The following is a 12,195-nucleotide window of genomic DNA, read 5'->3' on the forward strand; positions in this document are numbered from 1 at the left end:
ATCTAACCCAATATCCTGTCTCCCAACAGTGGGCAGAACTAGCGCTTCCGGGGAGTATACAGAACAGGACAATTGGAGTGATCCATCCCTGTCTTCACCTTCTGGCTTCTGGCAGTCAGAGGTTTAAGATCGCATCCCTGACCATCTTGGCTAATAGCCGCTGACGGACCTATCCTCTGTGAATTTATCTAGTTCTTTTTTGAACCCAGTTATACTTTTGGCCACAACAACATCCCATGGCAACGAGTTCCACAGGTTGACTGCGCATTTTGTGAAAAAGTAGTTTGTCTTGTTTGTATTAAATATGTTGCATATTTATTTCATTGGGTGACCCTTGGTTTTTGTAGTGTGGGAAAGGGTAAATAACACTTCTCTAGTCACTTTTTCCACGCCATTTGTGATTGTAAAGACTTTTATTATTATTTCTCCTTAGTCATTCCTTTTCTAAGCTTCACAGCCCTAATCTTTTTAGTCTCTCATCATATGGAAGCCATTCCATACCCTTCATCATCTTTGTTGACTTTCTCTAAACCTCTTCAAGTTTCACTATCCTTTTTGAGGTGCGGTGACGAGAACTGAACACAGTATTCAATGTTTGTATGCGCACCATGGATTTATATAGTGGCATTATATTTTCTTTCTTATTTTCTGTCCCTTTCCTAACAGCTTGTACCATTTTAATTTCATTGTGCTGAATGCAGCATGTATGTTTACTTGCCTTGTGGGCAGTTGGCATACGTGAGAATTCGGTGTAAGCAACACATAGCCATCAGAGACTGAGTATAGGCTCTTGATACCAGAGTGGCTGAACTGGAGGAGCTAAGGAATACATACAAAGATACATAGAGGAGACTTTGAGGGACCCACCCCCAGTCTGACAGCCTCTGTGCTTTTGAAGAGGATGAAAGTCTCGGGTTAGGGAGAACATGAATCTGGAGTGAAGAGAAATGATTGCATAGTTGGAACCCTCTGTTCTGATGATGGCACGGTATCCTCTTGCACTGAGGATACCCCTCCAGGGAAGGGGACCCCAGTTTTTAGGAAAAGACAGGTACTAGTAATGGGGGATTTGGTTATTAGAAATATAGATAGCTGGGTTTGCGATGACCGGGAGAACTGCATGGTGACTTGCCTGCTGGGTGCAAAGGTTGCGGATCTCTCAAGACATCTAGACAGACTTATGTGCAGTGCTGGGGAGGAGCCAGTGGTCATGGTACACCTACGTATCAATGACATAGGGAAATATAGGAGAGAGGTCCTGAATGGCAAATTTAGGCTGCTAAGTAAGACAGTAAAGTCCATGACCTTCATGGTAGCATTCTCTGAAATGCTTCAAGTTACACACACAGGCCCTGTTAGACAAGTGGAACATCAGGGTCTCGATGCATGGATGAGATGATGATGTTGGGAGGAGGGATTTAGGTTTATCAGGAACCTTTTGGAAAAGGAGGAGCCTATATAGGAAGGATGGGCTCCACCTAAACCAAAACGGATCCAGATTGCTGGCATGTAAAATTAAAAAGGTTATTGAGGAGTTTTTAAACTAAGGGCTGGGGGAAAGCTGACAAGTGCAAAGAAGCATCCCAGTTCAGACAGCGACATCCCTTATGGAAGGATTTATTAAAGGGGATTCTCTATATCCCAGTAAAGAGGAGAGGACAGAAGTTGATCAAGTACAGACTGAAGAGAAATTGTCAAATGAAAAAGAATCCCATTCAATTACATCACATGGAAGCAGACAACCAAATACTGACAAATTATTATACGTGTTTGTATACAAATGCTAGAAGTCTAAATGCTATGATGGATGAACTTGAGTGCTTGATATTAAATGAGGATATTGATATAATAGGCATCAGAGAAACTTGGTTGAATGATAATCAATTGGACATGGTAACACCAGGGTACAAAATATATAGGAATGACAAAATAGATTGCACTGATGGGGGAGTGGCACTGTATGTGAAAGAAAGCATAGAGTGAAATGTGGTAAAAATCTTAAATGAATCAGACTCTATGGATAAAAATTCCATGTTTCAATAATAAGAGTATAGCAGCAGTCATATACTGCCTCTACCTGACTAGGATGGTGACAGTAAATGTGAAATGCTCAGGGAGATTAGAGAGGTTACAAAAACAGAAAACCCAGTAATAATGGGGATTTCAACTATCCCCTTATTGACTGGGTCATCTCAGGACAGGATGCAGAGATGAAATTTCTAGACACCATTAATGACTGCTTCTTGGATCAGCCAGTCTTGGAACCCGCAAGGGGAGAGGCAATTCTTGATTTAATCCTAAATGGAGCGCTGGATGTGTTTACAAATGGTGAATACAGCTGAAACGCTTGGTAATAGCAACCATAATGTAATTAAATTGGTGCTTTCCCTCCTCAAGAATGTTCAAAGAAACCCACCCCAGTAGCATTTAACTTCAAAAAGGGGAATTAGACAAAAATGAGGAAGCTAGTTAAATGGAAATTAAAAAGAACAGTCACAAGGGTGAAAAGTCTGCAAGTGCATGGAAACGATTTTAAAAACACAATAATAGAGGCTCAAACTAAATGTATACCACAAATTAAAAACAAAACAAAACATTAAGAGCACCAAAAAAATGCCACCATGGCTAAACATCAGAATAAAAGAGGAGGTTAGAGGCAAAAATGCATCCTTTAAAAACTGGAAGTCAAATCCTGCAGGGGAAAATAGAAAAGAGCATAAACTCTGGCAAGTCAAGTGTAAAAGTATAATTAGGCAGGTCAAAAAAGAATTTGAAGAGCAATTAGCAAAATATACAAAAGCTACCAGTAATTTTTTTAAAAAGTGCATGAAAAGGAGGAAGCCTGCCAAACAATCAGTGGGGATGCTGGATGATCAAGGTGCTAAAGGAGCACTCAAGAAAGACAAGGGTATTTCACAGAAACTAAATGAATTCCTTGCATTGGTCTTCACTGCAGAGGATGTGAGGGAGTTTCCCCACATGCAAACCATTCTTTTTAGGTGACAGATCTGAGGAACTATCCCAGATTGAGGTGTCAGTAGCGGAAGTTTTGGAACAAACTGATAAATTAAACAGTAATAAGTCACCAGGACAAGATGGTATTAACCCAAGATTTCTGAAGGAACTCAAATATAAAATTGCAGAATTTACCAACTGTGGTATGTAACCTATCGCTTAAATCAGCCTCTGTACCTGATGACTGGTAATTAGCTAATGTAACCCCAATTTTTTTAAAAGGCTCCAAAGGTGATCCTGGCAATTACAGACCAGTAGGCCTAACTTCAATACCAGGCAAACTGGTTGAAACTACAATAAAGGGAAATCATGCCTCACCAGTCTATTACAATTCTTTGAGGGGATCAACAAACATGGATAAGGGTGAACCAGTTGATATAATATCCTTTGACTTTCAGAAAACCTTTGTTAAGGTCCCTCATCAAAGGCTCTTAAGCAAACTAAGCAATCATGGGATAAGAAGGAGGGTCGTCTCATGGATCAGTAACTACATAAAAGATAGGAAGCAAAGGTTTGGAATAAATGGTCAATTCTCACATTGGAGAATGGTAAATAGCAGAGTCCCCCAAAGATATATGTAATGGGTCCTGTGCTGTGGTAGAACTGGGATGTAGTTGGTCAGTTCTAGTGGGAAGAGCAGGCCTATAGGTTGGGGAATGAAGCCAAGGACCAACACCAGAGTCAACTGCCAATTACCAGAGCCAGGGGTCAAGCCAGAGTCAGAACCAGGACTGAAGCTGAGGATCAGAGCCGAGGTCAGATGCCAAATGCCAGAGCCAAGGGTTAAGCTGGAGTCAGGGTCAGAAGCTGGGGTTGGAGCCAGGAGTGGTCACTGAAGATTGGAGGTGAGGTGTAAGGGCAGAAGCAGAGACAAGGATCAAACACGGTGGGAACAGGAATGAAAGCGGGGGGAAGACAGGAGCAGAGCAGGAACAGGGTCAGGTGTAGGAGGCAGGCACAAGCAGGGTCCAATGCAGCCATAACAGGAAACCACCTTGTTGCTCAGACAAACTTCCTATTCCTCCTCCTGGCTTAAATAGTGTAGTTGGGCCAATGGGTGGAGCTGGGTGATCCTCCAGTCAGAGCACCCATGGGTGGTGCCTGGGCTGGGGCTATAGCCCTAGTAGCTTCTTAGCCCACTCAGTTTCAGGAGCCATTAGGTAGAGGCCAGGATGTGGCAGCTCTTTGGGAACTGCTAGGCCTGGGTTCAAGACCCAGGACATCGCATGCTGTTTAACATATTCATAAATGATTTTAAAAAAGCGGTAAACAGTTGAGGTGGCAAAGTTTGCTGATGATACAAATTTACTGAAGATAGTTAAATCTAAAGCTGACTGTGAAGAGTTACAAAAGGATCTCACAAAACTGGATGCCTGAGGAACAAAATGGCAGATGAAATTCAGTGTTGATAAGTGTAAAGTAATGCAATTTGGAAAAAATAATCCCAACTATACATACAAAACAGTGGGATTTAAATTAGCTGTTACCACTCGAGAGAGATCTTGGAGTCATTGTGGATAGTTCTCTGAAAACATCTACTCAATGTGCAGCACCAGTCAAAAAACAAACGATGTTAGGGAACTAATAGGAAAGGGATAGCTAATGAGACAGAAAACATCATAATGCTACTATATAAATCCATGGTACACCCACACCTTGAATACTGCATACAGTTCTGGTCACGCTAGCCCTGAAAAGATACATTAGAATTGGAAAAGGTACAGAGAAGGGCAACAAAAATGATTAGGAGTATGGGACAGCTTCATATGAGGAGAGAGTAAAAAGAGTGGGACTGTTCAACGTAGAAAAGAGATAATTAAGGAGGGATATGATAGAGATTATAAAATCATGAATGGTGTGGAGAAAGTGAATACGGAAGTGTTTTTACCCTTTCACGTTATATAAGAATCAGGAGTCACCCAATGAAATTTAATAGGCAGCAGGTTTTAAATGAACATAAGGAAGTACTTCTTCACATAATGCAGTCAGCCTGCATGAAGCTGGGCCTGGACGACAGGTGATGGATCACTCATTAATTGCCCTGTTCTGTTAATTTCTTCTGAAAAAGCTGGCACTGGCCACTGTTGGAAGACAGGATAATGGGCCATTGGTCTGTCTCAGCATGGCCATTCTTATGTAACATTCTGTTAGCCTTTTTGACCTCTGCTGTGCATTGAGTTGAAGTTCTCAGAGAATTATCCACAGTGACTCCAAGATTGTTCTTGTGTGGTAACAGTTAATTTAGAACTCATCATTAGATATGTGTAGTTGGGTCTGTTTTTTCCAATGTGCATCACTTTGCGCTCCTCAATGTTGAATTTCATCTGCCATTTTGTTCCCCAGTCATGTAGTTTCTTGAGGTTCCCCTGTAACTCTTCGCAGTCACCTTTGGACTTGACTAACTTGAGTAATTTTGCATTATCTGCATACTTTGCCACTTCACTGTTCACTTCCTTTTCCTGATCATTAATGAACATTTTGAACAGCACATGTCCCAGAATGGAGTCTTGGGGGACTCTGTTGTTTACTTCTCTCTATTGGGCAAATTGGCCGTTTATTCCTACCCTTTGTTTCCTATCTTTTAACCAGTTACTGATCCATGAGAGGACCTTCTGTGTTAGCACATGACTGCTTAGTTTCCTTAAGAGTCTTTGGTCCCCAAATGACAAATATGATTTCCTGAACTCCAACCCCCCATACTCTTCCTGTGAACACTTTGACTGCTTCTCTTGTAATCCAGAGGTGGTACATTGTACCATCTGATCACTTGAGTTACATGGGTAGGATTTACACACAATCTCTAATGGTTCCTCCCCATCCTTTATAATATTAACATAGTTACTGTTCAGCTGTTAATTCTTGGTGACCCACAAGAAGTCCCTTCTGATTAATCTTTAGGTTACTCCTCAGGTATCAGAGTTCTCTTTTTCCGCTTCAATTCTGCCATTGCTAGTGCAGTCTCTAGTGTCGTTTGTTTTTTCTTTTCCTTCACTGTCTGCCAAGACTTTTTCAGAATCTTATTCTTGGTTACTACCTCTGGAGTAATATCCTCTGGTATGGCTGAGGTTTGAATTTCTGACAGGAGTGTATTTTTTCCTCAGTTTAAGTCTCGTACTACATAATACTGATTTTGGAAGCCGAATTAGAGTTTAAATGGCCATCCCCATCTGGAGCAAATATCTGCTTCCCTGAGGGCTGCTGTAATTTCCCCCAACTCTCTCCTCTTTTTTAAAGTTAGGGCAGAGAGTTCATGGAAAAATTGCAGCTTGTGGCCTTTGAGTATGAGCTCTGAATGTTCTCTGGCTTTTTTCATAGTGATATTTTTTTGCCGATAATCATGGAATTTCAGAATGAGATCTCTGGGTCCATCACAATGTCCAGGCAGAGGAACAGCGCCCTGTGTGCTCTCTCCACATTTACCTCTCCCAGAGAGCTCAGATTTAACAACTCCACAACTGAAGTTTTTCCTCCTTCAGCATTTTTAGGCAGCCTCTTAATTCTGAAATTGTTCTGTCTTGCTCTGTTTTCTATATCATCCAATTTAAGCTTCATCTCTCACTCTCTAGTCCAGGGGTGGGCAAACTTTTTGGCCTGAGGGCCACATCAGGGAATAGAACTTGTATGGCAGGCCATGAATGCTCACAAAATTGGGGTTGGGGTGCAGGAGGGAGTGAGGGCTCTGGTTGGGGGTGCGGGCTCTGGGGGTGGGGCGGGGATGAGGAGTTTGGGGTGTAGGAGGGTGCTGTGGGCTGGGAACAAGGGGTTCAGAGTGTGGGAGGGGGATCAAGTCTGGGGCAGGGGTGGGGGAAGGGGTTCAGGTTCCAGCTGGGGGTGCAGGCTCCTGGGTGGGACTGGGGATGAGATGTTTGGGGTGCAGGAGGGTGCTCTGCAGGGCCGGTGCAACCACTAGGCAAACTAGGCGGCTGCCTAGGGCGCCAAGATTTGGGGGTGCCAAAAAGCGGTGCCCCAAATTTTTTTTTTTACATTCCCTGCACAGAGGTGGTCCATGGCCGGGCCAGGGCAGGGTTTGCCTTGAGGGGCTCGGAGGATGCTGTGCAGGGAGCGGGTTCCACTCGCAGCTCCAGTGGGGCGGCCAGGGGCGCAGGGGGATCCCGGGGGTGAATCTGGGTGCTCCCAGCTGTTACCTGCTTTCTGCTGTTTCCCGCGCTGCAGCTGGTAGGAGCTGGGCCCCACATGTGCCACGGTGCCGCCTGCGGGCCAAGTCAGCGCCCGCGGAGCTTGGTTGTACGTGCCGGCTGGCCCCGCACCTCAAGACCCAGCACTGGCTGGTGGCTGCAGTCACCATGGACACCGCGGGGCCCAACACGCCGGCTGCGCCCCCTCCAGAGCCTGCCCGCCCTCGGGCACCCGCCCCGCAGGCAACGCTCCCCTCTTCCCCCAGACCCTTCCCCCTGTAACCCACCCCGCAGTGCTCCTCTCTCCCCTCAGACCCTGCCCTCGGACACCTGCCCCGCAGCACTCCCCTCTCCACCCATAGAGCCTCCCCTTCCCCCTGCAACCCGCCCCGCAGCGCTCCCCTCTCCACCCACAGAACCTGCCCCTTAGCACCTACCTCTGTGGGCGTCCTCTGCAACCGCGGGCCCTGCTGCCTCCCTCTGCTGTGCCCCACATCACTACCCACCCGCGCCCCACATCACTGCGCCCCCCCTTCCAGCCCCGAGCCGCCTCCTCCCCAAGCCCCCAAGATCTGTGCTCTGATTCCCAAAACAGCCCTTTCCAGATCCATTGGGGGGGTGGGGTGGGCAGGAGGGACTCTAGCCACGTGCAGGAGACCCAAGGCCATTTATTTTCATTAATTATGTAGACTAAATAATGAAATTAATACATTTTCAAGCTGAATGTGTATTAATTCTAATGAACAATGCCACATTATGCAGTATTCATTTTTGAAAGTTTATAATAAACGATGCTCTGGGGGGATGGTAGGGGGAAGGAGGGCTCAAGGTGGAAGTTTTGCCTCGAGTGCAAAATATCCTTGCACCAGCCCTGGTGCTCCGGGTTGTGATCAAGGGGTTTGGAGAGCAGGAGGGGGATCAGGGCTGGGGCAGGGGGTTAGAGCGTGGGGAGAGGCTCGGGGGTGCTGGCTCCAAGTGGTGCTTACCTCAAGCGGCTCCTGGAAGCAGTGGCATGTCCCTTCTCCGGCTCCTATGTGGAGGCGCGGCCAGGCGGCTCTGCATGCCGCCCCGTCCGCAGGCACCGCCCCTGCAGCTCCCATTGGAGTGCTTAGGAGCCGGAGCGGGGCCATGCCGTGGCTCATGCCGCTGCTTCCAGGAGCTGGGTGGTGTGGCCCCCAACGCTGTGCCCCAGCCGGAGCGAGGCCGAGTTGTGTGGTGCGGCCCCTGACCCAGTGCCCCAGCGGGAGCTCGCGGGCTGGCTTAAAATGGCTTGCAGGCTTGATCCAGCCCGCATGCTGTAGTTTGCCTACCCCTGCTCTAGTCCATCAGTGCCAGGTGGCTCTGCAACTCTGTCACTCTCTCACATGCTTCTCTGATGCTAGTCTCTAGCACAGAGATGCACTCTTCCAAGTCAGTAACTTCCTTTTTTACTTCTAGAAGCTGGGTCATCAGATCAGTTGTCATGAGCTTAAACTCAGAGATCAATTCTAAAATGTCTGCTTTGGTGGCCATTTGGTTTTTTCCAGCTGTGGTATTTCTGCCTAATTTGGCTGTTGTGTGTTCACTTAGAGCCTGAGAGGGCTCTCCAGATTGTGAACCACAAACACTCTTCTTAGTAAGGGATCTTTTTCAGATTTTTTTTTTTTTAAGAATCCATTCTCTGCAGCTCTGATTTTGGGGGTAGAGGGGAGTTTAGTATGTTTAGGGGTCAATGGAGGCAGATTACTTTGCCTCAGAGCTCAGGCAGCCATGTTATTGCAGTCCCCTGCTGGTCTTCATAATACATTTGACTTTAATTATGTGAACACAGTATGCAATCTGGGCAGCATGCAGTGTTGGTCTTCCTCACCCCTCCAATCCCCGTCCTCATTCCCAGAAATGGTTAAAACATTTTTGCTCAATTTAAAAAAAAAAAATCCCCTTGATCAGCCCTAAAGAAATAAATTTGGGAATGTTACAAGGAGCTGAGAAAGAGTCCTTAGAATGGAAATGCATGGGCAGCCTTATTTTAAACATAGGCAGGCATTTCAACTGCATTATCATGTTTGGCCCACTGATTCTCATGATGCCATTGCCCATACAAGGACATGTACTGGGAATTAGATCTGGTGTCTTATGTTTGGTACAGTATTAGTTAAGGTTACATATTCTCTCTAGTAATGATATTGACTCTTGTATTTGTTTTTATTGCAGGTCTCTCTCTTACCAGTTGGCAGAAACAGATTATTTCAGTTTGCTGTGGATTCCTCATTGTTATGTTGCAGCCAATTAGTATCTGCCTTTTTCAGCACAGAGCATCCCTCTCTAACACCTCAGGCCTGAAGAAGGAGAAAAAAATATAAGGAAAAAAATAGTTGTTTTGTCATTTCTTTAGTCTGGGAGCTGGTGTGTGTTCTATAATGTCTCTTACTGAACCTCCCTGGACTATGAGAAGGGAAGTAATGGATGCTGTTTTTGTGGTCAGCAAAGTAATCTCTGCTTGGAGTACAATTTTAAGCAATATTATATAATCAAATCACCCTAAGTCAAACCTTATATGTGCTGCAGTTGCAGTTGCAACTTTACTGCAGATACTGCCCCAGTCCTCGCCAGGATTATAGACTTTACAGTTCAGAGTTTTCCCTGTAATTAAAAATTATTTTCTTAATCAATGGGATGAGACTGAAATAGGAATGTTTTCATTAAACCCAGCCTGGGTTTGAAGAGGCGGTTGGACCTTCTGAGTTTGTGGTGAATTTCAGAGCCTCGCTACCAAGGGGAATTCATGCTATGGCAGCAACCTATCAGCTTGTAGTCACTACTGTGAACTGTTACAGCAGTGTTGTGATAGACTGTCACTTTCAGCACACTGTGCATTACTGTACTGGGACCTGTCAGGTGTTCAAGCAAGGAGTTGCATGCATTGTGGCCCACCACAGTATTTGTGCAGAGCTACTTCGAGTCCCTGCATCTAATGTCAGAGGTGCAGATCTAGACCAGAGACTTTCGACTCCTGAAAATGGGCTAACTTTGGCTGGGAATGAAGACTATCAGCAGATCCTCCCAAGTAATCCAAGGCTCAAAAAGGGATCTTCAGTGCAAACCACCTGCAGTCTAAAAGATATCACCGGGGAAGCTATAAATCTTGCCAGTGGTAAAATAAAGGAATTCTCCTTTGAAAGGCTCAAAACCTCTTCCAGCCATGTGACCTACAGAAAGGGAAGGAAAGTGAGGTCAGAATCGTTCAACCGACGGTCATTTGATTTTGATCTGATTTATGGACACTTCAACAATGATGAGAACTGCCCTCCCTTTGGCTTGCTGCAGACTCCCTCAGCTGGGGAGAAATGGCAGGAGAACTGCAATTCCTCAGAGGGAAATGTGAATACTGCCACTTCCCTCTCCACCCAGGCCTTCTCTGAAGAGAGCTTTATCACCCAGATTTTGGAAAAGCACAAGCTGGACAGCTCTTCTGGTGGAGATATTAAAGTGTGTTTGGACATTCTGCTCAAATGCTCTGAGGACCTGAAAAAATGTACAGATATAATCAAGCACTGCATCAAAAAGAAATCTTCAGGTGATATCAGTGGGGGAAATGATAATGACCCCTTGGCCAGCTCTGAGATGATCTATAGGAATTTGATGACTAGGTTTTCTTCCTACCTGAAAAAGCTCCCCATTGAACTAAAGCAGCCCAGTTACGTGGAACTCGGTGACTTGGCAGAATTGGTTACTAGTTTGCATGGGTTGCAACAGGCTCCCTTTTCCCCAATATTTGGCAATGAGCAACCTCCTAGGTATGAGGATATTGTGCATTTGCCATCTGCCATAACAAGACCCTCTCTTACTGTAGAACTGCAAGATGGCCAGCATGAGATTGGCACAACTAGCACCCCAAAACCTATCCAAACTAACACTGGGGGCTTTACCTCAGACTCCTTGCACAGCAGCACCCAGCAGAACAACTCAAGAACTGTGAAAAATGCTTGTACTGTACCTCAGTTACTAACTGTAAGCCCTTCCAATTGTGTGTCTTCCACAGAAACGCTATACATTGAAGAGGAGTCAGATGGGGAGATAGCACTAGGCAAGGGAAAGAGGGCAGAACATAAAGGTAGCTGGGAGAGTTTAGAGAACAGCCAACAGAAAACTGGAAGCCCAGATCTTACTGTAGTCCTTAAAGAGGCACCTGCCAGAGTTCATGCTGAAGCTGTTGCCGAGACCTCTGAGAAAATCACCTTTATAGAACCAGTCTCAGATTCTCTTATGAATGATTCCAGGGCTAGCACCTCTTCAGGAGAACAAAGAGAATCAAGGAAAAACAACCAGGATGAGATAGATAAGCTGCTGTTGGACTTGGAGCACTTTTCACAGAAAATGGAGAGCGCGCTGAAGGAGCCCACCATGAAGGAGAACGATCCTGGATTTCTGAAGGGCTTTGGCCAAGAGGGTGGGAAGGTCCTACCACTAGTTCTTGAAACCAAAAATAAAGTCTGTTTATTCCCTGACAAAAACTCTACTTCCCCTTTGTCAAAGACCGTGGAAACTAATGGCCACAAAATGGAGGAAGACGACAAAGCCCTTCTACTGCGTATCCTGGAAAGTATCGAGGATTTTGCCCAAGAACTGGTGGAATGCCGCATGGGCAAAGGAAATTTATCGAAAGAGAAGGAAATGATGCAAATTCTTCAGGAAACCTTGACCACTCCCTCACAGTCCTTCCCAGCTGTACAGAGAAGTTGTATGGGTGCTACTACCAAAGACACTGTCCCCACATTGATTCAGCAGCCCCCAGAGGTGATCAAGGTAAGACATTAAAGCCTATGGTTAGATAATGAGTGAAAGGGACACTGGAAACTATGAACAACATGTTGAATGAATGTGTGTACTAATGAGAAAGGACATATCTGATTTACTGAATACAATGTGGACATGGATTGAACAGTGGCTTTTAAAAAAAACCCAAATGTATCTCAGTTTTAATCTGAGATCATCTCTTCCTCATTGCAGAAGAGCCTTTCTCCTTGATGGTAGTTCTGGGGTTGGTTCTGCTTGCAGTGTCCTG

The 12,195-nt window shown here is 45.3% G+C and overlaps 1 protein-coding gene across 4 annotated transcripts in view; it reads left to right on the forward strand.

The window, feature by feature from the left end:
- PPP2R3A (protein phosphatase 2 regulatory subunit B''alpha) overlaps nucleotides 1-12,195 on the forward strand; it is a 173,994-nt gene that overhangs the window by 34,441 nt on the left and 127,358 nt on the right. For all 4 annotated transcript variants that reach the window (XM_054039288.1, XM_054039289.1, XM_054039286.1 and 1 more), the window contains one exon: nucleotides 9,345-11,936. In XM_054039288.1, the coding sequence (XP_053895263.1) occupies nucleotides 9,921-11,936 (2,016 nt within the window). In that variant the 5' untranslated portion in view covers nucleotides 9,345-9,920. The remainder of the gene's footprint in view (nucleotides 1-9,344; nucleotides 11,937-12,195) is intronic.

This window comes from Malaclemys terrapin, chromosome 9 (genome assembly GCF_027887155.1).
Source record: "Malaclemys terrapin pileata isolate rMalTer1 chromosome 9, rMalTer1.hap1, whole genome shotgun sequence".
NCBI lineage: Eukaryota > Metazoa > Chordata > Testudines > Emydidae > Malaclemys > Malaclemys terrapin.